Source organism: Alternaria metachromatica, assembly GCF_023757995.1.
Source record: "Alternaria metachromatica strain BMP 0045 chromosome Unknown scaffold_3, whole genome shotgun sequence".
Classification (NCBI taxonomy): domain Eukaryota; kingdom Fungi; phylum Ascomycota; class Dothideomycetes; order Pleosporales; family Pleosporaceae; genus Alternaria; species Alternaria metachromatica.
Genome location: NW_026055494.1, coordinates 658,837 through 686,211, shown reverse-complemented (window position 1 = coordinate 686,211; position 27,375 = coordinate 658,837). Strand labels below are relative to the sequence as shown.

Here is a 27,375-nt window from a genome sequence, read left to right as displayed (position 1 = left end):
CGGAACTCCAGAAAGTGTATGTGCGAGCTCGGGAGATATCGACATCATCCCACCGAATTTAGGAAAGAGATGAAACACGTGTTAGAAGTAAGGACGTTCGAAGTCTACATTGCCTTAAGATGTTGTAGACTTTTGGTCTTATATTAACGTAGGCTGAAGCCCAACTGTTCGGCTTCCCCTTATGTAAGGGGATGCCAGAATGCTAGTCATGCACTCCGTTGTGCGCGCGAAAGTCGTGTCGGCAAACCATGCGAGGATGATGCAGCAATGGAGCAAACAGCGATATTGCGAGCCACTCTCTAGAATCCTGTGGTTGATTTTCGAATGTTACCTGCGAGGACTGGACATGGTGATGTTGCGATGCCCACCTGGTGTTGCCGGTGCACAAGCCTCGTCACGCTACCACTAGCGCGAAATCCCGCTCGCTTACGAGCTGCACCACACCTGGGCACAGCAAATTCGTTCCCCGACATCAGCTCTTCGACAATACCACACAGCCAAATCGACATCCACAACCGTCGCCATGGCCAGTACGTTGACGGTAGCTCACGGGTTACATGGCTAGAATACTAACGGAACTGCGCAGAATCCAAGAACTCGTCCCAGCACAACCAGTCCAAGAAGAACCACCGTAACGGGTACGCATCACCCTCCTCCATCGCACGCGCCATCGTCCCGCAGATGAACCATCTACAACGCGAAGGATCATGGATGCCTAGATGAGAATACAAGCTGATGCAATTGCAACACAGTATCAAGAAGCCCAAGACCCACCGTTACCCCTCGCTCAAGGGAACCGACCCCAAGTTCAGGAGGAACCACAGGCATGCTCTTCACGGCACCATGCGCGCTCTGGTGCGTACCGAAGCCTCATCGCTCCACGGGATCACGGCCCGCTAACAAATACACAGAAGGAGGTCAAGGAGGGCAAGCGCGACTCGGCATAAAGGACGACACGATCACGAGCGAGCGACGATGGCGGTTTTCGATTCCTTTATGAGACATCTGGTCGGCGTCAATGGCATTCGGACTTTCTATGACAGCTTCGAACTCGAGGGATTGGAGCACGCGGCTTCACGCCTACTGCAGGCATGAAATGCGGCAATGAAACAAGTCGAAAAGTCAGGTCGGTTCCATCAGCGCGCGACTGTCCAAGTGATGTGTTAGGCTGTTCGATCGTTCGCAACGAGTCCAGGTAAGTCAGAGAGACCAACGAGGTGCAAACCTCAACCCAGCCATTAGTGTGTACAGCAACAGAGCTCTTCCATGCTCGACCTGCTGAAGGAAAATCTATCGTGGCAAGAACAAGCACCCCCATCATTACCAAACACACGACCTTTTACCCCGTAAGGTACGTGTGCATGAAGATGGGGTTACATACCAACTGTTGAATCAGTGCTTTGGACTTTCGGTGCATCTTCTAGAGAGTTGTGCAGTCAGTACATCGTGAGATAGCATACATCTATATGTATTCCAATCAATGACATTATCCTATCCAGATCGTGCGAATCCTGTTACTCCATGACGCTTCCTAGACGTACAACTTGAAGGACCGACGGGGTTGTTATTGGAACCTTGACACTTCCCTCCATAGTCTGCGACCGCGACGCAGAAGTCTCTCACAATGTCAGCCTCCTGAGCTGATGCGAATATGTCTGCAGTTGCCAGACATCAATAAGATGCTCCTTGACACTGTCACACGTCTCTCCGCGGAGGTAAGTCAGCCGAGGCGTTCCCGTTCCTGACGTTGCTGCACAGCCCTGTCGTTGCCCGATTAGCTAGCAGCCCTACACCCCGGATTCATCCGTCATATCTACCCGTCTTCTATTGCAAGACTCTTGTGTTCCCAAACTTTCCTTCTCCGCCTTTCAGTTCTTCCCGCCTTCTAGTCCTCTCCGACCCAGCCCACGCGTCTCGGCCTCCACCCACTCGCTCCTGTCGCACGTCACCGCCCCCACCATCCCACCATGGCTACCCAAGCGCACTGCGCGTTCTGCTTCGAAACCCTCGTCGCAAGCCTCGAGAAGCGGCCTGCCCTAACGCTCGCTCAAGTCGAACACCTCTGGGCTAAATACAACACCGAGCCTACCACAACCTCCGAGCTCGAAGACGAGACCGAAGCGGAAGAAGCAGACCAGGCCGCCGCACAGGTAGATGGCTCCCACAAAACACCCGCGATATCGCGTATCCTCGCCTCCCCGCCCTCGTCCGCAAGTTCGTCAAGCCGGCAAAGCGCGAATTCGACGCCCAGTGGTCTAAGCAGCGAGACACCAAGTAGCATCACAAGCCAGAGCAGCAGCACTACAAACCTGGTCGATAAGGAGGAAGAGGCAGAAGAGCATCCCTTGTTCGTAACATGGAACACGGTTTCGGGCTCCGGCGAGAAGCGACTTCGAGGCTGCATCGGAACCTTTTCAGCCCAGCCCCTCACCACGGGTCTCTCGTCCTACGCGCTAACAGCCGCCTTCGACGACACGCGCTTCTCGCCCATCAGCACACGCGAACTACCCACGCTCTCCTGCGCCGTCACGCTCCTCACAGACTTTGAGCCTGTGGACGATGTTATGGATTGGGAGATTGGCACACATGGCTTGCGGATTAGCTTCCAGGAAAAAGGTAGGCGGTATGGGAGCACGTATCTGCCTGATGTGGCGAGCGAGCAGGGGTGGACGAAGGAAGAGGCGTTGGTTAGTTTGATGCGGAAGGCGGGGTGGAGTGGCAAGAAGGCGGATTGGAACAAGGTTGCGTTGAAGGTCACGAGGTATCAGGGTAAGAAGGTAGCGTTGAGCTGGGGCGAGTGGAGGAGTTGGAGGGATTGGGTTGATGAGGAGATTGCGGACGTCTAGGTGTGGGTGGCGAATTGCTTTGGCCCTTCGTGATTATATTACAGAAAGCTACGGATGGAAAGGATGCATCATGATTAACGATGATAATGGATATCAGTGGTGCTACAGCAGGGATATACATCGACGGACGCGATAGACAACAAAGTTCGATACCCCTTGATAATGAATAACGACTTCTTTTACTCCAGTCGGACTCTCCAATGGCTACAGCAAGTGCTGGTTGACACACTGCCGTCGTGTCGCGTGCCCATGTATATACAGAGGAACTTGTATACACAATCGTCAGTCATCCATATTGGTAGCAACCACGCTTTCCTTATCCAAGGATGTTGTGTCATGGTATCATCCATTCGTTCACTCCAAAGGCCCCGGTATGCAAATACCTGATCCTAGCCTTTATCATCTTACAACAATTCTTCTTCGTTCCACAATTATACGTCTACATAACGTACAACAGGTCCGTATCTACTCCAATTAGCTTGTCGTTCGTGCTGACAGCAAGGTAGAGAAAAGGCTTACTCAACGGATGGCTGCAGCTCAGCTGAGGCTTCTGTTGATATTTGCCCTCCAGCTCATCACGAATACTGTTGAGCAGTTGTACATAGCTCTGATTCGGGTTCTTGCGCAGCGAAGAGATGAAAGCCCACGACATGGCTCCGGTAGCTTCACCACCGATACTTGCGTCGGCCCTGTTGTTCCCCCATATCAGTATTGTCCATGTCAAGTCCAGAATCAGTCGGTAGAAAACTTACGAGGTCTGTGTGTCCTTGGATCCACTCCACATGATCACGTCCGCAGGGCTAGTCTTTGTTCGCAGGTTCTTCTTGTACACTTCGTCGCCATTGATCGCCTTCTTAAACAGACTTGTGGCACCACCAATCATGCTGCCGATATCGCCGCGTGCGTAACTCGACACGATACCCAGTAGACCCTGGCCAGCCTCCTTCGCCAGGTTGGGCTCCTTGAGCACACCCTGGGTGGAATAGATATAAGGCAGATCGAGGGCGGAGCCGGAGTGGCAGGAATCGAAAATGGCGGTTAATCGCACACCGGGCTGGAGGGGTGCGACCATGATACGGTGCATCTCATCGTCGACAATGTGGCCGGCGGTGCGGAAGTCAACTGGGTAGACTACTTCGTCGTAGCCATCATCTTCGTCTCCGTCGAGGTCTTTGGTCTGGCCACCGTGCCCTGGTTCAAGTTAGTAGTCTGACAGTATGCTTGTGTATGAGGGAAGACGCACCTGAGTAGTGGAAGAACAGCGAGTCGTTTGGTCTTGCGTCCTTGACCAGCCAGTGCATCGCCCGTAGAATATTCGCCTTGGTCGGCTGGCTCATGGGGTTCTGCTGGTCGTCGGTCAAAGTGACCATGTCCTCCCTCTTATAGCCAAAGAACTCGTTCAAGTAGGTGCTCATGTTCTTCACATCGTTGATGCAACCACGAAGCTGACCTCGTTGGCCGAAATAGTTGATTCCAATAAGCAATGCTTTCCGCCGACCGTTACACGCTGAGTATTGGAACGAGTAGCCGTTGGGTGCGCCGTGACCGAAGTTCTGTGCGCCGGATGGTGGGGGTGGAGGAGCGTTGTGGTTTCCGTGTGTCCATTGGTTGCTGCCAGCTGTGGGCATCATGCCTGGACGAGGAGGCTGTTGTGGTTGTTGCGGAGGTGGCGGTCCATAGTTGCCGTACTGCTGTGGTGGTGGCGGGCCCTAAGCATGTCAGTCATCAATTCCGCGAGCGGTTGCTTCTCAGCATGCCATGTGCATACCTGATTGTATCCATACTGTTGAGGCGGCGGCGTAGGTTGGCCGTAGTTGTTGTTGAAGGGCGGTTGCGGGCTCTGGTATCCGTATTGTTGTGGAGGTCTGGTATTCGTCAGCACCGGTCAAGCTTTGCACGTCATTGTCTACTCACGGAGCGCCGTATTGTTGCTGTGGAGGAGGGTATCCTTGGGGAGGTGGAGCACCATAGTTGTTCTGAGGCGGCGGCGCGCCGTAGCCACCGCCACCGTGGTATTGCTGGCCAGGATAGTAGGACATGTCGAGTTGCGATGTGCGATTGCTGTCGAGGTTTCCTCAAGTGTCCGCGCGTACTGGCAGAGATGCCGGATAGCCGTGGATGATGATGCCCAGATCGCCGTCTGCGAGCGCGCTCTTCAATGCTTCAAATAGGAATCGTGGCGCAAGTGTCGAGGTGAAGTAATAGAATGTCGTAGGGTGCACGAAGAAAGCTGTAGTCGGTCCCGTTATAGAGTGCGGCTGACGGTGCGCCGGTAACGTCGAGAGTTGTGGTAGTAGCGCGGGGTCTGGCAAGGATGGCTAGGGCTGAGCACTGACAAAGCTATGGGTGCTAAGCTCCGAAACTCGTGGGCCAACTTTCTAACCTCACAGTCCAGACGTCTGAATCTAGAAGAGCAAACCACGAGAATAGGCAAGATAAGTGACGATCCCCTGGGGAAATAGGGAATCGAGTCAATTCAGGGGGCTACCGGATGGGAATGGGCCGTTGCGGAGATAAAAGAAAAACGGAAACGCCTGTCAAGAGAGTCTGGATGGCGGGTCGAAGGCGCATGGCGCATGGTTTGTGCCCATGTTTTCTCGTGGTCTACGATGCGACTTGCATGCCGCTATGCAAACCTACTGTAGCAGCCTACTGTGTAGATGCATCGTCCTTCGGCATTGCGTCCGCAGTCGAGCTACTCATGCGCTAGAAACACTGTACAACGGCGACTACAACGCAGACGCTTGTCCGTCATGGTCCATCCTACGTTTGCTACATCAATTGGGTAATACACGCTACATGCCTCCTCCAAGACATTTCGTCCACCTCATTTCCACAATTACCTACGTGTCTCCTCCTATGCAAGACGAGACCCCAGTGCCGAGTCTCCCGTCGCTTCTGCCCTCTCATTCGTCTAACCGCCCGGCACGCTCAATCTGTCCGTCTTCTTCCCGTCTGCTTTCCGCAATTTGTGACATGGGGGCGTGTGGGATGCCACGATGCCGGCGAGGTACAAGGCTAGTTAGCTCGTCCGGTCTCGTACGCGAGACGGCAACACCGACGATCCCCAGGACCGGGGTCCAACTAGGTGCAGATCTGTTTCCTGAGAGCTGGACTGGTCTAACGCTGTTCTACAGCGTGTGCTTTGGAGAGAGAGTTTGCGATGCTTTCGGCGGTTTACGTGCTGTTGCTTTTGCTTTTTTCAGTTCCGGTTAACGTTCGCAACTATGTTTACACAAAGCTTTCGTATCAAATGTAGACCCCCATCCATCGAGACCAGAACCCCAACCCGCTCCGAGATCAAGCGGCCCTTTCCCATTCCCTATTCATCCAAGTCTTTCTTTCAGCCTTGTATCGTCCCCAGCCAGATCAAAAAGACGGCACCATGCACCCTACCGAATGGGGCGTGCAACGCGAAGGGTGTACGAGATCACTTGGCTACATACCTAACACCCCGTCTTCAGCGCTTCCCAATCCGACCCATACCCCTCTACGCGATCCCACCTTGATGCACTGTACGCATCTGCAAGAAACCTTTCTGGCATCCTTCTGTCCAATTCGGTCCTTACATCAGAGCGGCGCTGCTTGTAAAGGCTGGCGCTAAGAGAGTCTAGCCCTTCCTGTGGCTTGCGCAGGACACTGCACGCCGACAGTGAGGGCCGATGGTAATTGGTCCACGATCCACGATGATTGGAAAGGGAGGAGGGCCGGTGTATGCGTTAGGCGCAACGCTGCTCGAGTTTCACAGCGCGCTGGAGTTTCTAGCTGCAGTGGTGGTGAGCAGTGGGCGCAATGGGCTTCTTTGAATGGCATCATAGAGGTCGTGGTGGTGGCTATGGGGTTACATTGACTGGCAGGCTGTGGTAAATCGAGCTATCGTAGCCTTATGAGTAGTTTAAGGCTGAGGTGTGCAGGGTAGCTGAAGGTGATGTAACGACATGCTCATGCAAGCTGTGCGATGAACGAAGTGTGCGTCTTCTCCCAGCTATCATGCACGTAACGGCGATGCACCAGGAATAGATGCGCGCGGTGATGTCAAGAGTGTCATGGGAAGATAGTGTTCAAAGTATGCTATTCGAGAACATGGGGTATAATATTCGAACAATTGCTTCTTCATCGTGCACTCCCGCCCAGTCTAAGGATGAAAAATTAGAGCGAGCTCCGTCCCAAAGTAACCATATAGATCATCAATCTTCCCGAGCTTGATAATGACTAGATGCGAATATAATCGTACAGAGTGAAGTCCGATGCAAAAGACTCTTGGGGTGGTCGTACGTGTTCGTTCGAAAGAAGAAGGGACGAGAAAGAAAAAGCCGAGGAAATTGCTGGAGACGCCAAACGTGAGAACTTCGTACAGATTACAATAGGTATAACAGTGCGTCAAGCCACCGAGTGCGGACGCTGTCTTAGACTCGGTTTCGACGAATGAAGCAGACGCAAACGCCGTATCGTGCGCTTTAAGGGGGTAACTATTCGTAACAAAGAAATCAATCGTCAGTGTACGCCGAAATAAAAATTTGGCGATCATGGATGTAAAAGGAAAGCTGCTGGTAGAGCAGGGTTCGGGAGGGTCTTGGATGGAGCAGGCTCGGAAGCTTGGATCGCACCATCATCTTCAGTGTTCTTCGCACTGGCTTCTGCTTCCTTCTCTGCCTCCTCGAGCTCTTGCTGTTCACGAGCTTCGCGCTCGGCGTAGATCTTTTGCTTCTGCGCTTGCGCAGTTGCCAGAGTGTCGATATAGGTGCGGAACTTGACAATCTCACGAAGGAGGTACTGCGACTTGCGCTCCCAGTTTGCCATGGCCTTCTGTGCATTAGGGTGGCGAGGAGAGAACTAAGAATATGTTAGTGACGTTCATGTATAGTCGAGAGGTGATTCTTACGGCAATGAGTAACGGCGCTCTCAGTTCGTTGTGGTGCGAGAGCTCGTTCTCAATGTTCTTAACATAGTCGGTAAGAGCCCTAAGCTGGTCCACTTCCATCAGGGTACTAGCCATCATGCTGGACGCCGGTGGGCTCCAGTCAGATAGGGTCACCTTGTCACCGGGAAGTCTGGCCTTGGGCGTGCCGGTGGCATGGTCCATCGAACTACGAAGGGAGCTTGTGACACTGGGACGGGGCATGTGGCCTTGTACAGATGGTGCGCTGTCCTGTCGGATCAGAGCTGGGTTGATGACGTTCTCGCCCCAACCATATTCCATGCTGCTGACTCCACCCATTAGAGGCTCTTTCGAGAGACGAGCGGACCAGTAGTTGACGGTGCACACGAACTCTCGGCAAATGTCTGGTGTACCGACCTGGAAGAGATGGACAGCACCTGTAGGCAGCGACAGCGCGAAAACGTGGGGCCTTGTCTTCGAGTATCCTGGGGGAGGGAGAGCGCTGGCGATTGTCTGTCGAAGTGGGAAGCTGTCAAGGGCTTCCGCATTGTCCATCCAGTTGCCGCCTCCTACAACACCGCCCACAGACGGCCGCAGTTTGCTCTTCTGTCGAACTGACTTGGAGTTCATACTGAAAGAGAACAGACGCATGCAGCCCTTCTCAACAACAGCGAAGCACTCATTCCAGGCTCGATCCTTTGCTTTCCTATCCACGGAATCAAGGTGTCGCTTGTGCTTGAGAATACCTTCCTTGGCCCAGGGTGCTCCAACAAGCTCGAGCGTCTCGTCTTCCAACAGGGGGGCGACGCGGGAGAACTCTTCGTCGCTAGCAATAGTCATACCTTCCTCGCGAATGATAGCTTGACTGAGAGCATTGGCAAAGCCGATAGCCTGTTGATAGTCGCCAGTTGCAAAGTGCGAGCCAAGAGAGTCGACCGACATTGATGTGCCCGTCTTGCCGTAAGAGTAGCGACTCCAAGAGCTGGATCCAGCAGGGCTCCACACTGATCCGTCGTCCAGGCTAGTACGACTTGATGCTACAGTAGACGAAGGGTACAATCTTTGCTTTGAGCGGTTCTTAGAGGCCCAACGACTGCCCACGTTTCGGAAGTCGTTCTGTGACCGACCACGGTAGCTGGTATTGTCGGAAGGTGCTTTGCTTAGCACACTGGGAGTGCGTCGTAGCATGTTGCTAACAGAGAGATTGTTAGATGAAGGCTGGTGATGGACAACAGGCTCAGAAGATCCGTGGAGAGGCAAGCGTTGCTTGCGGATAGAATCGTAGAACTCTTTGAGCACAGTTTCGATCTGGAACTCCCATCCCCGCATGGGGCCATTGTATGGAGAGTTGACGAGGGTGTTGGACTCTGACACTGCAGAGTCAAAAGAAAGCAAACCCTCTGAGCCACTCCTAGCAGGAGGGCGAATCGAGAGACGACTGCGGGTCTTCCTAGCCTCCACAGGCTCTTCCTCGTCCGCTGGAAATGTGGTGGCTTCGGCGCCTGGAGAGTTGGGTTCTGATTTGTCGTTCCACGGGAGAGAAGGTCTTCGGAAGTGGGCGTGTTGCGGCTTCAGTGTCTCCTCTCCTGCAGCCTTGACCGAATCTTGACATACGCGGGTGACGGTCGGGAGCGTGTTGCGGACGAACTGACTGCGTGTCATTCTCGACTCGATGTCGGCCAAGTGAAGGTCTGTGTTGAGAAGCAGGATGGAATAGCAAATCGTATGCACAACATCTGCAGTGGATTAGCTTACTATATTGTCTCGTCGAAGTGAACACTTACCGACTGCCTTGAAGCCATGGCTGCTGTTACATTCACACCAACGCTCCGAAAGACTCATGAGGATGCGATCAACCTGCTGCGTCTCGGCCTTGAGAATGATCTTGCCACAAAGGTCACGCATGGCGGCAAGGATATTCATGCCTGTCCAGTCAAAGAGGTCCATGAAGGCCTTGCGCATGCGAGTGCTGGACAGGGTGACATCGCCCAGCAGGGCAGCTGCTTGAGCCTTCAGACTAGAGGAATCATCACCGCTGTAGATCTGGAATGCGCGTTCACGCTCAGCATCAGTGGGCTCGCTGTGCATCGATCGGTCCTCGACAATGGCAGGCATGGTGTCGGATTCGCGGCTTTCAACTTGCACGATAGGCAGGCTTGTAGCAGAGTGGAAAACGTCATTAGGTGAGGTTGGAGTATTGGCGTCTGGCGAAACCTTGTCGAGTGACTGCTGGGACGATCGCGCACCTTCCAAGGGTAGCTTGAGATCGTCAGAAGTGTCGCCAAGCGTGTCTGGCAGAGTGGTGTCGAGCCACACGCGCTTCGCCGCCGGGCTCTTGCCGTTGGTAAGATGTACCTTGTCGGTTGATTCGGTGATGACCCAACCTTCGTCTTCGACCTCTGAAGCAGATTGTGACACTGACCCGCTCCTAGAGTTTGAGTTGTTGAGAGGTGACAGAAGCTCAGCCCGGTGATCGCCAGATGGCTTGCGGTTGCTTTTTCCATCAGATTGTCTGAGTGATGAGGGAGTGGGTCCTGTGCTTGGCCTCCGTGCTTCTTCGGTACCACTGTATTCTCCCGTTGGTGTTGCACGACCACTGCGGTCCTCATTGCCGCTGCTATCCGCAAGGAAAGTGTCTTCTTGCTGATTTTGGGCAACAGATTTTGCGTGCTTCAATTTCAACTTCAACTTCGGACTGCCTGTGTTGTTCGTCTCAGAAACCTTCAGTTTCCCTCCTCGTGAAGCAGGCGGTGTCTGGTCATCCCCACGCGAAGTCGGCTTGATCGTGCGGACTGTTGCATCTTTGTGTGGTTTATAGTTTGGTGAGAATCCATTCGTGGAAGCGTCGCCCGACTGCTCATCTCGCGCGTCGACGGGTCTCTCAACGGCGCGCCCTGCATCGTTCAAATAGGGGTTCATCACTTGGCGCAGACTACTAACTCCGGGGCTGGGTTGTGGCGGAAGGACCGGTCTGTTTGGTTGAGGGATCTCGAGAGCGGCAACTGGAGGTTTTGTGTTTTCGGATATCGACTTCTTCCGACGGCGGAAGAATGATGATGGCTTCTTGCCCAATGTGGGGGGCTGCAATGCCTGGCCATCTCCATGCGAAGAATTGGCGGTTTGAGGGGCTTTTGGTAACGATTTTATTTGCGTAGCAATGTGACTGCTGTTATTGGGGGTAGTGCGGGGTCGTGCGGCAGAGTACATGGAGTTGACGTCGGCCGTCTGTGGCTTGGTGGAGACGGGTGTTGAAGCTTCTTGCGACAATGTCGGTAGGCCTGTGGGGGTTGGGAGTGGTGATGAAGCTTTGGAGGAGCCTCCGCCAAAGACACGTCGGAAGAAGCCAGGCTTGGGCGCGGCTGGGGTTTGCACAGGGAACAGGGGACTTCTCGCGGCCACAGACGGTGAGGGAGCGGACGGGTCATGCCATGATGGCACAGGAGGCAACTCCCGCAAGGTACTGGCGTTGACAAACTCCTGCGCCTGGGCTCTCATGCTTGGTCCAGGCTGGCTCTTGTTCTTGCGCAGCGTCCTGTAGCTTGTGTTGGAACGCACGCTGCCTCTCCGGCCAGGTCTCGGTCCTTGTGGCGCGGCGAAGGCTGGTTGGGGAGGTAGAGCGAGGGGAGATTGCGGTGGTTCCTGGACCCTTCGAGGGCCAGCCGGGATGGTGGGCTCGGGAGCGGCATCGTATTCATCGGGATAGTTTTGATAGGCAACCCTGCCACGGTCCAAAACAGATTCAACTCTGAGAGGTGAGACTCTACCCCGGTCGCTTGCATTGCTATGGTCGAAACTCGCTGAGCGCTTCCCAAAACCAAGACGCTGGTTGCCCAAAATGCCAGACTGGCCAAAGTCCATGCTCGAGGAGCCGCTGCCCATGCTGCCCTTCTTGTTGCCGCCTCTCAGATGGCCCGCCTGTGGGAGCTGGCCATACTGGCCGGTGCCTTGGCGGCCCGTGTACATGTCCCGCGTGCTTCCCTTCCTGTGAATCGGCGAGCCGATGTTGTTGCTGCTGTTGCTTCGTCGTGCGCGCGAGTGGTGGACTGTGTATCGCGAGTGCTCGTCGGGGTTGAGGTCATAGTCGGAGGAGCGTGACGAGGCGTAGGTGTGGCCGCGATGGCGGGCGCCGGGCGGTCGGTACGAGTTGTCCCTGAGGAAGAAGTCGTCTTCGGCGTAGTTGTTGTATTGGGGCCCTGAGCTGCCGCCAAACAGGTTACCCGTGGAGAATTGGTCGAGCGAGAGCAGCATGTTGTCGACGACAGAGTCTCTCACGTTACCCCCCTCGGCGAAGGAGAGGTCGTGCGAGTCCCGGAGCGGATCGTGCTTGGAGGAGTCGTTGTAGCGGTCTACGGGGGTGGCATCGTCGAAGAAGGTCTCCTGCTTGGGCGGGTTGGTGTTGAGGGCTCGCATAGACCCGTTCGGTCGGAAGGTCCTCGAGGAGCCGGTGGGCGTGGAGGGACGGCCCTCGTGCTGTGAGTAATCCGCCATGGTGATGGGCGCTGTGTGAGGGTGAGCGTCGAGTACCTTCCCACACTGGGGCGCAGGAGCATTCTCCGGAAAGCCCAGACAGGTCGCTGAGGGCTATGCAGGAGCAATTGAGCAGCGTGCCGTGACTGCAGACGGCACGGACAGGTGACGGAGGTGGTCAATGGCGCGATGCTGCTTGGGCGCGCCGTTCCTCAGCCTGGGAAGCCAGCGGCTTGCGGCAGAACGATGCTAGGGGTGAGGTAAGGCGTCTCGCAGTCGCTTTCGCATGACACGCGCAGGCGGCGGAGGCTCTAAACTCAGTTTACGAGAGGGTTGCGGGGCTTCAGGGGTTCCAAACGACGAAGGTGGTCGTGTTGCAGGACGAGGCCAAGAGGAGCCACGCGCGAGCACTAGGTGCGGATCTCCACCAGATATGGGGGCAGGCCTCAGTCCCCAGGCAATGATCTGAGGACAGGAGGGCAGGAGGGAGAGCAGCAGACGCCGTCGCGGTCGCACGACGCGTTCGGGGCAGAGAAGCGTTGCTGGCTGCGTGCCCCAATGCAGGAGAAGGGCAGCTAGCAACTTTTGAGATGCCAGTGCAGGACATCCCAAACTTTGTCGTGGCACCCCTGCACGCCCACGACCGAAGCATCCAACACGGTCGCGCCTGCGAGTCAACACGTCTTGGTCCCCGCGCCCGGACCAGCCCTGTGTGCGCCTGCCTCCTGGTCGCGCCCATGAAACGCTGCCGTGTACCACCAGCCATTGGCATCCTGCAGCCACACGGCAAATCAGGAACCCCAAGCACTGTTCACTTGTTCACTAACGCGGTTCCGTCAATAGGGTGACCCCCGGCCTGTTCCTGTTCCCATTGCCTCTTAAAACGTTCGGTATACCCATAGCGAGCTGACACAAAGTCGCTCCAGCGCGCGTTGATAGGCCCGCACGCGGCTGGAGTAATTATCAGTGACTATCCAACAGCAATTGTGCAGACGGACGCTCGGCTCGTCAATTAAAAAGGTACAAGTCCCGGGGGCTGCTGCACGGCGTAAGACCACGGGTCGCGCCTCCTGCGGGCAATCCACAACTCCGCTTTCCTGCATATCTTGCTCTTCGTCCACCACCCCTCCGGTGGAGAAATGCATTGCTGGACTTGCTTTTGCCCAACGGCACCATTCACCACCCCCTGAATCCGCGAGCGCCAACTCATCCCGACCTTATTCCTGCCCACGCTGGCATTAACACGTCGCTGCCAGACCCGCCATCGCAACTGCCTCATGGACACGTTGTACTGCAATTCTCGCTTAGTGCTCATATCTCCGAGCCCGCAGATGCGTCACCAGAAATCTTCCGTACACAGGGAACACCCCTCCACAACCCTCCACCGCCTGAGATCCTGACATCGCGACCTTCTGATCTTGGGCACCCGCTCCGATAACATGTCATGTCATTCATACTTTGAGTAATCCAGAAATCAGCAACCGCAGTTTGAGTCGAAGGCGCACTCTATACACGTAGCGTGACCAACCCCGGGATGCGCACTTTCCTTTGTCGCTCCGGCTATACACGCTGCAGTGTTCCAATATACCAAGACCGGACCTGCATACGGAGCCACCCCTCAGTCGCCTATCGCGCTTGCCCAGCCATGCATCATCACTCACTTTCAATAGCCCCTGCTACCAGATCTCTTGTTTTTCGCAACCTAACCTTGCCGCGCCGTGTTCAAACACTCGAGGAAGGCCCGACGATAAGCCATTGTCCTAGATAGCCGAAACTCTATACTCTCCACGATCGCCCGTTGGTATTCGCGCCACCACCAACAAATCTGGCACAAAATACCCACGGCTTTCACATGTCAAGTTGCGAGTGCTTCTTCGTCTAGCGGCACACCTGCGCCGCCGCAGCGCGAACCCTATACTTGGCAGTTTATAGTGCGAACAGCAAGGGGGATTGACAGTGCCGCTCACTTCCAAATACTTGTATCAGAAATAACCACAATCATCCATCTTAGCCTCTTGTCCTACGCGCCATCACTATGCGCTATCTTGAGGTCAATCTCGAAACTCTTTTACCCGCGTTATCTTCCCCACAGTGGCGATAAGAGCAACATCAAACGTACCTCTTCCGTGCTGCGAGACAAAAATACCCAGCAGGGGTTTGTCTGACGCGGATCTAGATCTGACTTCTTGTGCGATTGCCGCACTTGAACCTTCCACTACCGCCGGGACTCGTTCCGTACCGCCAATCCATAAGCCCTAGAAAGGAGCTGAACCTTACGCAAGTACCGAGCAGGCTGCAAAGAAAGCATAACTTCTCTATATGCTTCCAGTGCTTCGAAGCCTAGACTATGGCATACTACAGCCTTTGTGCGGTGTTTCGAGAAACTTTACGATATGTCACGCCAAGCCACCGCGTCAATATGGCTCCCGTCATTTACATGTGACTCTAACGCTCACACATGAAGTCAAAACCGCTCCGTCATCCCTGTGCCACTCATGATCCAATCGCATCTCGGCAATGCTCCCGATCATCAGTCACATGTAGGATTATGCATTCTTTCCATGGAGGGTCTTGACCAAATACATCATTTTGTCAAGATAAGCTACAAGTGAAACAAGACGCTGTCCAAGCCCCTAGTACCACTGTGCAGCCTGCTCTTCTAGTTCGCGTTGATATTGCTCAGAAGCAGTAGTCCATTCATCCGTTTCGCGTCTCCGAGGCGGAACAGCTTCGCCCCGATTACCCTCACGATAATGAGCGTCGTCCACCCATTCGGCGCGAGGTTGCCGTATCCCATGCGGCGGGTGCCCCAATGGCATCTCTTGTCCTCTTAGCGGTCTTGCAGGCCCCCTCCGCCTATACCATCTTCTTGACGCGTCCATATGTCCATTCCCAATACCCGAACCAATGAGTATATCGCCTGTTACCGTATCTTGATGTTCTCGTCTTTGAGCCTCTTGCAGCAAATGTAGCATTCGCCGCAACCCTGTCAGCTCACATCGGCTATCGTTCACATGAACTAGTACCCTTGCTTCGTACGGTTCGTCCGACGTGACTACTATAGCGCGCACGTCCCAAGTGTCATCGATGTTAGGGTATGTCACTAAGCTCAGTCTACCTCCCGGCCAGGGGTTCAGAAGCGTAAGGTGATCCAGGATTGAGCTGCGGAGGTAGGGAAGCTTCGCGGCTGTATTTTGGAACATCTCTGCTGGTGTTTGTTAGGGTATGGCTATGCGAGTTGTGGTGGGGTGATACATAGTAGGGTGCTGTGGTTAGTTATGTACATATAAAGTTATACGAGTTTGCTATAGCAAGGTATGAGAGATGCAGTGAGAATGATGCAGAAGTTACTCTAAAGTTCTTGATAGTAATGGTGATAGATCTCCTTTGTTCCGTCGTTGCTGTGTGAGTAGGTGGAATATCGACGGAGCCGCAAGAGCTGATGTAACGCAGCAGCAAAATATTATCCAACTTCTCTGTGTGACGGTTTCCAGATGAAGATTCTTTGCCTTATAAATTGGGCCACGTGTTCTTTGGTGGTTAAGTTGGTAAAGCGCGTATCACAACAGTGTCACCGCGACCAAGTACCTCGTCCCTCTCCAAAAGTAACAGCACCTACCTCTTAAACTAAACAGCACAGCAAAATGAAGATATTGTAAGCTAGTTACATGCTTGTACACATGTCGTCTTCGCTGTGTTCTTGGCTCCATACCGTCTCTATTCGGCACAACGCCGGCCGCCCCACATGCAAAAAAACTTCATCACAACTGCAAAAACATACAACAGCGCGTATTCCCCGGTGGTTACCCACCCGAGTACTAATGCGCCGGTATCATGCTTGTATATGGCTGAGCGGACGGGAAGCCTAATTCTCATGATCCTATGGTCGTATGTGGAAGACTGGGCGGGTGGTGGTGAATATGAAGTAACAAAACCATCTCAGCAACATCAGACCATCGACCAACACCAAGCCGGTCACCACTTCGGAAGAGATGTCCATGAACTGGTTCCGCTTCCCGTGCTGCGAGCCGAGTCCTTGCTATACCGCTTCCAAATTCCAGGCGACTGCGCAATGGACCCTTCGACGGCCGGCAATCGGACGCGCTTATGGAATGTACTTGTGATCCGAACGTGGAGCCTTGAATAAAACGACTGGCAAGCGGCATGCCATTATTTCGCAGACGCTAAGGGATGTTGGTCGGATCAAGAGTTGTGCTTTGATTATGGAGGCGCTTAATCCGAGAATGCGAGGTATGAGTGCGACTGTGGAGTCACGAAGGGACCGCATGTTCCAAAGTGTGGTGCTCGGGAGACGAGCAGGGCTGGATTCGAGATAGCACTTCATCGTAGAGCCTACGCGAGGTTGTCGTTACGTGCGCTGCCCTGCTTCTCACATGCAGTACGTATGCCGTTTTACTCATCGCTCTTGTCTCCTTCCTCGCATTCTTTGGCTTCTTTTACTTCTTTCGGCTTTGAGGCTTCCTCTTTACTAGTCGCATCGTCTTCGTCGTCTTCGGGCAGTGGGCCGCTAGGCGCGAGAAGGTCGCGCAGCTCCTTCCAATTTGGTAGCGGCGGGGTAGCAATTGCGTCTACGATAGTAGTTGACTTAGGGTTCGCCTCAACGCTTGATTGGGTTGCCATTGTGTGGTATTGGTTGTTCTGTAAAGTTTGGTAGACGATGGTCGGAGAAATGGCGGGCGGCTGCCTGGTCTTATACTCCAAGGTCTATTCTCAGCTTACTAAGCCCGATGTATATCGCCCCTGTGGCTTGCGTGCAACGTGACGTTTGTTACAAGTGACCGAGAGATGTTCGAAGAGCAGGGGTGCAAGTTGTGCGCACTTATTTTAGATTTTACGCTGGTCGTGCCCCTGCTCTTAAAGTACCTAGGTACGAAGAAGCGCAAAAAGACTGAACAGACCTGCACCCTACATCCAGATCAAAATGTGCGAAGTACACGACCGGACGTGAACGTGGGCTCTAGGACCTTTTAGCCATATCCTCGAATGAGGCGACCTCGGGAGTGTAAGTTCATTTCGGGTTCAAATATTGGAGTTGTTATCACAGGAAATAAGACTGCCTGGGTATCTTTTGTAACAAAAGCTTGAACAACCTCTGTCCTTACGTTGACTAGTACACCCCCGTTTCAACTCTCAACCCTATCTGCCAATGAAGTATACGAAAGAGAAGTTGCTGAGAACTACGCTGGCGGTTCTAGAAGTTTCTTTCGAAACCAACACCATTCTCAACTACAACTCATTCGGCGGACGTTCGGTTTTCTTTGTGAGAACTGCTGCACCATTCGTCCATTTATACAGATTCAGGTACCAGGCTGAATTGGAATTAGCATTTTCTCTTGGAAAATGAATTGAAAGAGTGATGCATACCAGATGCTAAGAACGCAAAGGAATCGGCATTGTGTTGGCGGTTGTTTGCTGAAGGAGGACTGCCACCTGTAGCGCCGGGTGCATGACCAGCGATCTTCTCGTATCCATACACTTCTCCAATGTTGCCGTCTGGAAGTGCCGCTGGACCTATTGGGCTTGTTAGTTGTCTATATCGAGATGCAATTGGATGTGAAGTCTTACATTGCTGCAGATTTGCGACGTGTATCAACTCGTGTATGATCATATAGCTCAGATATTGTCCCACTGTTTCGATACCCTGAGAATATCTCCTCAAGTCTCCACCTTTTCGCCAATCGCCGATCTCGCCTTTGACATCTTTGGTTGATGTAATTGCGCCTCCATCCCAATTCGAGCAGAGAACCACGGCGTTGCCACCAGGCTGCGATCCATCCTTAAACCCAAAAGGGTAAACAAAGGCACGAAGATTGCCCTTGCAAGGTCCAGTAGCACCAGGGACGGGAGGTTTGGCACGAACCTGCGCTTGCCTGTTATCGCCGTTGTCGAAATACACACCCCGAAAGCCATCTTCCGGGTATGTGAGATGATCGTCCGAGCAAAATATCAGGACACCTCGATCGGGCGGTTGCCTTTGTCCTGTAGTATCTATAGCACCCTGGAACTGTGCTACATGACGAAGTCAGAAATTGGATCAGATCACCTTGCGCACCTGGGCAGGGCTGGAGAATTAGGAAACTTACTATGTGCGAGATTCAGAGTGGCTTGGTCGTGCTCATCTGGCGCTCCAAGAAGGTCTTGTAGGAGTGTTGCATCGGTTTGTATGTATTGTGTGTTTTGTGCCCGCTTTGAAGCGTAATCCAGGACTTCGAACACAACTTTCATGGTGTTCTCCACTCGAGTTGCTGTTTCACCAGTGCAACTGGAATGTAGGGCCCATGCCGAAACGTGGACTGCCTGAATGCTCATAAAGAGAAAACAAAATAGTTCAGACCGCATGATGACCTCGGGAGAGACGATTGAGGATAGAATGAACGCTCAAGAACTAAAGGATATGCTGAATGGGGAGTTGTAGAGCAACTGCCACAAAATGTGATCTCGAATCCAGAGGGTGAGAGGAATGCCATCATATATGGTGGCCATTGCATGCTAAATTTGTTCGCAGGCATCTGCCCAGGTGTGAAGATGTTGCGTAAGAAGGACCCCAAAGCTAGTCCGCACGGCTGAGAAGCCGGGAAACAATCTTAACCCAGCCTTGTAGATCTTGTCCTGGAATACTTGAGACTCGGAGGTAAGACTATGGGGGCAGAAAGTTTGAGATTCCCCCAATGAGGTATCATCTCTCCCATGAGTGGCATTCCTGAGTTACGCCCCCCGTGGCTGCGCTCAGCTCACGTTGCCTTACAGCCCCTAACTCCATTAAAATCGCATAGTCAAATTATCCAGGACCCATTTGTACCTAGGTATCAGCAGCTCCGGGGCCAAAATCAAACCCCCCGGGGCCGCACTCAGCTTACGTTGACTTACAGCCCACAAACCTGTTTCAATCGCAAAGTAAAATTAGTCAAGGCCCCACTGTGCTTCTAATCAGCCTTGGAAGTTTGGAAACTGGAATACCTAGGTATAAACTTTCCCGATGCTCCTCGCTTTGTTGAGCTGCTATAAGCAACCACTGAGATACATTCGGTGAGGATCACACAAAACCAATAAAGAAGAGAAGCTATTTGGATTGCATCAAGGTATGTCCTGGCGTTTAAAAGCAGAAGAAGCTTGAAGACCGCAACGAAACTCATTGATGCCCAGAAACCTACCGAACTATCGTTGCACGGAAACTGCATCGCCAACGCTGTCTCCATCATGTGGACATTCCGAACCATATTGATATTTGCTTTCCTTGTTTCAAACATCTCCCTCGTGAACGGAGCAGATTGCGACTCGAACCAGCCCCGCAAAGAAGGGGACCCCTCAGGCGCAGACATCGCCAGCTTTCTTTCTGGTGCCCTGAACGACCCCAATGGCATCATCTGTGCTGGTGGATTCCCACCACTAAACAATACACTGAACAGCACACTGAACAGCAAAATCACTACCTACAATGCACGCTCGATGCTTTTCAATGTTACACGAGAAGACGCCACCAAGCCCATTGAGAATTGCAACGAAGCTTTCTCGAACATCATTGAACAATGCATCCAGAACGACAACTATTGGGGCGGGGTTTGGTCGCTCAATGGCTTCATCTACACCATCGCCGACACAGTCTTTCCAGAGAATGGCATTCAAGGCCCAGAAGACCCTGGGTCTCCTACCCCATCACCATCTTCAACGCCAACACCATCTTCAACTCCAACACCTTCTTCAACCCTGTCGCCATCTTCAATCCCGTCGCCATCTTCGATCCCGTCACCGTCTTCGATCCCGTCACCGTCTTCGATCCCATCACCATCTTCAACGTCAACTGTGCTCACAGAGACGGATTCGGCTGGAAGTCTAATGACTTTGACTGTGAGTCAATCGCAGACAGCAGTATTTTGATCCGTCTTCTGACTAAACAATACAGTTCGTTCCCTCCACTGTTCCCGAATATACGACCTTAACAACAGCAACGACGGCTTCGACTACCACGACGGATTCTAGTGGCGCGATCATTGTCATTCCTCTAATCATAGGGGCTGGTGGAGTTATATGGGGTAAGCATGGGTGAAACACTTGCCTCGAGCGAAGCTGACAATGAACGCAGTGCCTAACGGGGGTGTTCCTCTGCCACCGGGTGCGACGCCTCCTTCAACACCACCTGGAAGCGATAGTGAACCTGAACAGCCAAGTGGAAACCCTGATGTCACTACAACTGATGGCCCGACTACGACTGATGGTCCGACTACGACTGATGGTCCGACTACGACTGATGGTCCGACTCCAACGTCGTCATCTCTGTCTTCGTCTTCATCAGTCGCTCCTGTGCCTACAGTGACCCTCGTTGGAGACCCTCCACTACCTGACTACCAAGAGATCATGGGCATCGAACCTTCCGGCCCACTCCCAGACGACCCTCCCGATACCAAGTCGGAATCCTCTCCCGATACCACCTCGGCCTCTTCCGATGCCCCTACCGCGCCCCCGCCCACTGCTCCTGCATCATCTTCTCCCTCCCCCACACCAGTACCGTCGAAAGTCGCTCAAACCCCTATCGACCCTCACGTCGGAACGCCAGAGTGCTTCCCAAGCCACGGGACTACCGATGCGGATCGAATCATCTCCATAGTGATGACTGATGAGCGAATCAGCACATTCTGTGCCGGCACTGAACCAGATTGGACGCAAGTCGGGGCCGACTCAGGGGGAAATGGCGATCCCAAAAACAACAATCGTTACGACGCAACGTTCACCATGGACGCGAACGCCCCAGAGCTTTGCGACCTGTTGTATACGGAGAAAGGGAAGTCTCAGCCAGATGTTCAGAATGCTTGTACCAGCCCATTCCAAGCAATCAGGGAGGCATGTCCGTTCAATGGCGGACAGGTGAAAGCAGATTGTGGAGTGTGGACGCTACAAAGTTGTCCGTCCGGTGGGAGCTGTAAGGTTGGAGAGCCGGGTCAGCACTGTCAGATGAATCCAGGGAGCGCAGTGTGCTTGTGATTGATGTAACATTCGCACACGAGGTCTTTGTAAAGAATTTTCCAGCTGGAGAAGCTGGTTAGAAGTAGTGGATCGTCAGTCGTCCTCATTTAGATAGTTCATCACGTAGTCAACGCCCATCCACGTGTGATGGAACAACCGCCATGATAAAACAACTCACAGGCACCTTATCTTAAATGGAATAGAATCATTTTCTGTCACTGAAAGACGTTATCCTGCAGGATGACACACCAAGCTTTCCGACATTGTGGAGTCACTCCGCGTTCCAGAGCGCTTTGTCCACCCTGTGCTAATTTAAGGTTAGTGTATATAGCAATTGCATGGAACACATTTCCCAGACCGTTTTAGCTAGTCACTTCAAAGAGAGCGACTTTCGTACTAATCTTCACCGATTGACCCGTAGAAGAGCCAAGCTTCCAAACGCCGTCAAGCCTCGAGTCATCACCCTACAATATTCAATCCAGACTCTTCTTCAATCACGATTTTCACAATGAAGACCTCTATACCCCTCATTATCTTGGCTTCGGCCACCGTCACTATGGCCCGCTGCTTTCCCGACAGCGGCCAGAAATGGGCTACCGAAGCCTGCAAAGACGCGGCTAGGGGTGCTATCAGGGACCTTTGTAATAGCGGTAGGCTCGCAGGCTATTTTCATCAGGGCGAAACCAAGTACGCTTGCGCCAATTGCCCTTCCGCGGGCATCAAGTTTGATTTCGCTGTGGGTTGGCAAGGCCGAGGCGGCTTAACCCTCAAGAATGAAGACTGCATTAAGCGACTGACCGACGAGGTTAATGGCTGTCAAGCCGGCGGCGAGAAAGTTACTGCTGACTGGCTTTTCCGGTAAGTTTTTGTGTACACACAGTTAGCTTTGCACGGACGAAAACAGCTAACAACGTCTAATTGTAGGTCTGACCCTAACACGGGCCGGTGCTGAGTATATCAGCTCGTGGGATCAAAAGCGACTGAGAAGTTACAATTGGTATGGAACAGGATGGAGGAATGCTTGTGGTCGTATGTGAAAGGATATGTAGTTGGTGCTGAATAAAACGTACCAAACCCTTCGTGCAACAGCAAACCACCACTGAACACTGAAACGGGTATGACGAACTGTCACCAACATTTTATGGGATAAACGCGTGATACGACAAAGGAGTTGATACTGGTGCCTATAGTACCATATGAGGTTACTGCATTCGACCCGAAGCCGGCCACTGCAGGTTCGAAGCTGAGAAGGACGGAAATGCGAAAGGCGGGATAAGCATATTGCCCGCCCCCACCTCAGCATCACCGAACATCTCTTCGATATCATTCTACATCATGGTTAGCAATGCCAGTGTGTGGTGGGGCGAGAGTGTTACTTACCCAATCGATGTCGTTGATAGCGTCCATCGCAGTGTTACCGTTAGAACCAGCTGCTATTCCACCCTCGTACATGGTAGAGTTCGGACTACTGTTACTACTTTCACCTTGCTGAGCGGTGGTTGGCATCAGATTGCCTGGACTATTCCCAGGAATGACGTCGTAGGTTGAAACAGATACTGTCGCCGGCATGTCGATGGTACCCCAGTCTACAGTCGGCATAGCGCCAGGAAATGTGTTGAGCCTGGGTACTAACGTGGACTGAACCTGAGAAGTCTGTGGTGGTGACGGCGAAGGCGGTACGAGATTTTGCAGGTTTGCATTGCCGTTCAGTAAATGCGAAAGTGGACCAGAAGTACTCGGCTCCGACTGCGTGCTTCCATCACGTCCACCCTCCTTCCTCTGTACGCGTTGTCGAGGCTCCAGGCCTGCTTGCGGCATGTCGGCAGGAACACGAACTCTTTTCAAGGCAGAGTAGGCTTTCGTCTTGCCGACGAGCTCTTCCAAAACCATCCTCGTTTTCTCAACGTTGGATAGTCCAGTGGGTAAATTGAACGAGTAGTCCAGACATTTCCATATTCGTTGTTCCATCGCTGGTTCCGGGTTTGCTACGTAAATCTCGCTCACGAGAAGAAGCGCGCAGTGATGTTGATGGAGAGCACCGACGATCCATGCCCAGGAGGATAGCACTGGATGCTGCTCAATTGCCATGCCATGTTCCAGAATCATGGTCGCTGCGCTTAGTGTCAACTGTCGTAATCGCTCCGGCATTCGGCTGCGAGCAGAAGTAATGTACTTCTGTAAGATGGAAATATACAAGCGGTTCGAGACGATGCCGTATAGCTCCGACGCTAGAACGTGTAATAGCTCTGTCTTGGACAGCATGGGAAGGTACTTCTTTTCCATAGCCGCTTGGAATGACTGAACACGCGACAGAAGCGAAGTGATTGTGACTTCGCTCTTCCCGTCAGCGCATTTGCGATCCAGTTTGGGACGCTCGGTCCAAAGGAAGCGATGCATCTCGTATCCCTCAAATCGCATGAGGCTGATAGTCATGTCGGTGAAGTGATTGCGATCTTTACTGACGTCTATTCCGCCCTCGCCACGCTCAGCACGGTCGAGATCAACATCGTCAATGTTCAGCGGAAAGCGAGTGTCATAGTCGTCGAGCCGGATTTGCGGACGTGGGCCAACAGCTTCGCAAGTACGTAGATCCAGAAAACATATTTGGTACCATATGAGGCGCCGTACTTGGATCTCAACCGGCGAGGAGCTGTAGGTCGTCGGGTCCCGGTGCAAACCCATACATTCAGCCAAGCGAATAAGTGACCCAGTTAGTGCAGAGTGGGCGCGAGATACTTCGTTGCGACATAGCGGAATCTATAGGAGGTTATTAGCAAAATCTGGTGAAGTCAACGGTCACGACTAGGGTAAATTGTCGTGTACCCGCTTTAGGACGGTAGACTTACGAGGTACATCACGAAAGCCTGAATTGTCTCCAATTTTGTAGTCCTTAGGAAGTTGGCTCGGGCAAGCGCTGCCTCCGTCCCTTCCCTGAAGCTGTCTATCATGGTTTGCTTTTCAACACCAAACTGGACTTGCACCATGTCGTCGGTCATTGAAACGACTGAGTTTAGCAAAGCCGCAAAGAGCACTGCTTGGAAAGATGCGCGAGGCTCCATGCCCATGTTGACTCTGATCCAGAAGTTCTGATACTGTCGCTCGAATGAAGGGCGGTGTACGGTCCGGGCTATGGTATGCACCGCAACCCAATACTGAGAGAGTAGTTTATCAACCACGACCCGAGCAGGCAGATGGGACTCAAGAGCGGTTTGGTCGATCCCGGACGCCAACACAAAGTTTGAAGATGGAGCGACATAGTCTTGGGTGGGTGCTAACCAATTTACGGCGTCTTCTTCGATGGCAGACAGAGATGGAGTTTCGCGATCTGGTAACTCTTTGAGTGTTGTAGCAAGCTACGAGGAAGGTGTCAATTTGATCCGACATGCTAAACACGTGGAGACTCACCTCATCCGATAATCTTGGACGAACAAGTCCTCCAATACGTTCTGTGATGCGAACTCTGCCCATACGAAAGCCCAGATCGACCATGTCGTCGTTGACATCGTCGTCAGGCTCATAGTAAGCTGCATCTTCAGTAACGAGATGTGTCGGCCGTAGATCCTTAGTGTCCTCGTCGTCTTCTTGGTCGCTTGACTGTTCCTGACCAGGGAGTGTACCAACCCTGGAAAAGCTTGCAGTATTTCTCAAGTTTATTTCCGTCTTGCGCGCAACATCTTCTTCAAGGCTCCTCTCCAAACGACCCATCTGCTCTTTAACCTCGGCTAGCTTTGCCTGAGCATTTGCATCAAGTCCGGAGGCAATGAAAACGCATTGTCGCGTGTTCTTGGTGCAATGTGTACATGGGTGGCCTTTGTCGCACTTCAACTTCCGCCGGCGACATTCGAGACAAGAAGTAATGAGTCGATTCCTGCGGCGAACGCGCGGTGCAGGCTGCTGTGTCCTCTTATCGGCTTCAACTGGTGGGGAAGCTTGAGACCCGTTCTGGTTCGACAATGATGGGCTCGACATGACTGAGATGCTGTTGAAGCTTGGTAGTGGAAAGCCTGAACCCTTACGGACGTAAGATCCGATGCAGTGTCTCTGCGCAGCGATTAGCGACACGGTACATGAAGGATCGAACAAGGCATGCAATACGTTACTCACTTCCCCAGTCTCCACTTTATTGTGAACTTAGGGATGCTGGATTCCGGAATGGTACCTACCTACGTAGGTATGCTTCGGAAGTTTAGGATAATTCAGGCGTAAGACCCCAGCCACGTAGATACCAAGCTACGTTTCGTGCCAAGCTTCGTCAGAGGACGTGCACATGAAGTTGATGCCCTGCTTGCATGAACTCAAGACGTCTCCACGACTTTTGGAAGGAAACGTGGTGGCTGCTTGCTTACGACCTAGCAGGACTGCCCAGGTGCCCGCCCCGCTTTAGCGCTTCCGTGATGCATCGACTACGGCGGATCAGTCTTTGTCAGCGTCATTACCCTAGTCATTGTCTGGCCAAACCGATCTTACATGACTGTAGAGAAGAAGCAGAGGCTTTTGCGCGACAATTCGTTCCTTGGAGTCTAGCAAGTACTAATATCGGCACATTGCGACACATTCAAATGCCTCTGGCCGGAACACAACGCCTGATTGTGACATGTGGCCTGGTAGCATGGCTTCATACTTGGCGAGAAACCGCTCACTAAATCAGGGGGAGACTGACCCTTTTCCAAATGCTGAAGATAGCCTCGACCGTAGCTGCGACGTTCCTGGATGCAGCCCTGGAGTGAAGCTAATGCAGTCGACTGGATCCGTCTCGCTACCTATGTACGTATCAAGACTACTCAGACGCGAGAATCATCGCAGCATCAGTACATGATAGGCCTGGAACAAAGCACGGAGCGATGCGATGCCTGGTGGGTTATTCCGGGTTCTCTTCAGGCGTGGAAGATATGTAGGACACGGCTCTGACGCGAACGCGTAACGCCTGGTCACGCTTTTAGTTGGACGCGACCCGCGACAGCCTAGGACAAAGATCCACTGATCGTTGCCGCCGCGATCTATCTAACGCACGTCCTCACCGCTTCCATAACAAACACCTTTTCCTGCCGCCTTTTGCAGAGTCCCCACCACGCACGCCTCTCGATTCTCAATCCCACCACATTGTCCATACCGACCGTCTCACCTGCCTTTATTCCCGCTTCATCACTTCCGCTTTCAAAATGTCTGTCGTGTCGCTTCTCGGTGTGGAGGTCAAGAACAACCCCGCGCGCTTCGACGAGCCGTACGAGTTTGAGATCACCTTTGAGTGTCTCGAGCAACTACAGAAGGGTAGGTGCGCCCGGCATCAAGAAGAATCACGGTGACTAACGGCAATTTAGATCTCGAGTGGAAATTGACCTACGTTGGCTCTGCGACCTCGTAAGTCTACTGCCGCTCCTGCTCGTGAACACGTCTGATCAATTCCCCGTAGAAACGAGTATGATCAGGAACTCGACTCTGTCCTCGTCGGCCCCCTACCCATTGGCGTCAACAAGTTCCAGTTCAAGGCCGATGCACCCAACCTCACGCGCATCCCCAACAGCGAGATCATCGGTGTCACAGTCATCCTGCTCAGCTGCAGCTACGATGAGCGCGAGTTTGTGCGTGTCGGATACTACGTAAACAACGAGTACACAGACGAGGCGCTGGCACTGGACCCGCCTACCAAGCCCGTCATTGAGAAGGTGCAGAGGCAGATCCTGGCAGAGAAGCCGCGAGTCACGCGCTTCGCCATCAAGTGGTACGCAGCTACAGACACTGGTGCTATTTGGCAGTGCTAACCCATTCAGGGACTCCGATGAGTCTGCACCCCCCGAGTTTCCCCCTGAGCAGCCAGAGGCCGACCTCACCGCCGACGGCGACCAATACGGTATCGAGGAGGAGGAAGAGGAGGAGGCTGAAGAGGCTGAGGGTGAAGGTGTCGCCGCCGAGGGTGAGGATGCCGCCATGGCAGGTGCCGAGGACACTGCAGGCCCCGCCGCTGACGACGACGCTGAGTCCGAGGCCGGCAGCGAGGAGATCGACATCGAGGACTCAGAAGACGATGAGGAGGAAGAGGGCGAGGAGGGCGGAGATGACGACATGGAGATGGACGAGGGTGAGGCGGGCGCTGCCAGCGGTGACAAGCCAGCCCAACAACAGCCAGGAGGTGCCCCGCAGCAGCAACAGCCTGGTGCGGATGTCATGGTTCACTAGATGTCGCGCCGGGTTCCTTGCTTGCATACT

General features: G+C 53.2%; 8 protein-coding genes across 8 annotated transcripts; 3 read left to right on the top strand and 5 right to left on the bottom strand.

Moving 5' to 3' along the window:
• Positions 1-1,967: 1,967 nt before the first annotated feature.
• J4E83_001888 (uncharacterized protein) lies at positions 1,968-2,846 on the top strand (the record flags this gene model as incomplete). Its single annotated transcript, XM_049328841.1, has 1 exon — positions 1,968-2,846. One exon carries the CDS (start codon positions 1,968-1,970, stop codon positions 2,844-2,846), a length of 879 nt encoding a protein of 292 aa, XP_049191813.1.
• A 439-nt stretch (positions 2,847-3,285) lies between these two features.
• Positions 3,286-4,885, bottom strand: MCA1 (Ca(2+)-dependent cysteine protease; the record flags this gene model as incomplete). The annotated part of the gene is made up of 6 exons (XM_049328840.1): positions 3,286-3,311; positions 3,366-3,535; positions 3,599-4,037; positions 4,090-4,555; positions 4,615-4,711; positions 4,761-4,885. The coding sequence occupies 6 exons, from the start codon at positions 4,883-4,885 to the stop codon at positions 3,286-3,288; spliced, it is 1,323 nt and encodes a 440-aa protein (XP_049191812.1).
• Positions 4,886-7,370: 2,485 nt separating this feature from the next.
• On the bottom strand, positions 7,371-12,213 carry J4E83_001886 (uncharacterized protein; the record flags this gene model as incomplete). The annotated part of the gene is made up of 3 exons (XM_049328839.1): positions 7,371-7,679; positions 7,729-9,461; positions 9,510-12,213. The coding sequence occupies 3 exons, from the start codon at positions 12,211-12,213 to the stop codon at positions 7,371-7,373; spliced, it is 4,746 nt and encodes a 1,581-aa protein (XP_049191811.1).
• A 5,226-nt stretch (positions 12,214-17,439) lies between these two features.
• On the bottom strand, positions 17,440-18,438 carry J4E83_001885 (uncharacterized protein; the record flags this gene model as incomplete). The annotated part of the gene is made up of 4 exons (XM_049328838.1): positions 17,440-17,522; positions 17,578-17,724; positions 17,779-18,222; positions 18,297-18,438. 4 exons carry the CDS (start codon positions 18,436-18,438, stop codon positions 17,440-17,442), a joined length of 816 nt encoding a protein of 271 aa, XP_049191810.1.
• A 3,289-nt stretch (positions 18,439-21,727) lies between these two features.
• On the top strand, positions 21,728-22,123 carry J4E83_001884 (uncharacterized protein; the record flags this gene model as incomplete). The annotated part of the gene is made up of 2 exons (XM_049328837.1): positions 21,728-22,029; positions 22,096-22,123. 2 exons carry the CDS (start codon positions 21,728-21,730, stop codon positions 22,121-22,123), a joined length of 330 nt encoding a protein of 109 aa, XP_049191809.1.
• Positions 22,124-22,373: 250 nt separating this feature from the next.
• On the bottom strand, positions 22,374-24,236 carry J4E83_001883 (uncharacterized protein; the record flags this gene model as incomplete). The annotated part of the gene is made up of 3 exons (XM_049328836.1): positions 22,374-22,499; positions 22,552-23,928; positions 24,018-24,236. 3 exons carry the CDS (start codon positions 24,234-24,236, stop codon positions 22,374-22,376), a joined length of 1,722 nt encoding a protein of 573 aa, XP_049191808.1.
• A 215-nt stretch (positions 24,237-24,451) lies between these two features.
• On the bottom strand, positions 24,452-24,876 carry J4E83_001882 (uncharacterized protein; the record flags this gene model as incomplete). Its single annotated transcript, XM_049328835.1, has 2 exons — positions 24,452-24,505; positions 24,577-24,876. 2 exons carry the CDS (start codon positions 24,874-24,876, stop codon positions 24,452-24,454), a joined length of 354 nt encoding a protein of 117 aa, XP_049191807.1.
• Positions 24,877-26,330: 1,454 nt separating this feature from the next.
• On the top strand, positions 26,331-27,345 carry ASF1 (Histone chaperone asf1; the record flags this gene model as incomplete). Its single annotated transcript, XM_049328834.1, has 4 exons — positions 26,331-26,439; positions 26,490-26,529; positions 26,582-26,890; positions 26,940-27,345. The coding sequence occupies 4 exons, from the start codon at positions 26,331-26,333 to the stop codon at positions 27,343-27,345; spliced, it is 864 nt and encodes a 287-aa protein (XP_049191806.1).
• Between the last annotated feature and the right edge of the window lie 30 nt (positions 27,346-27,375).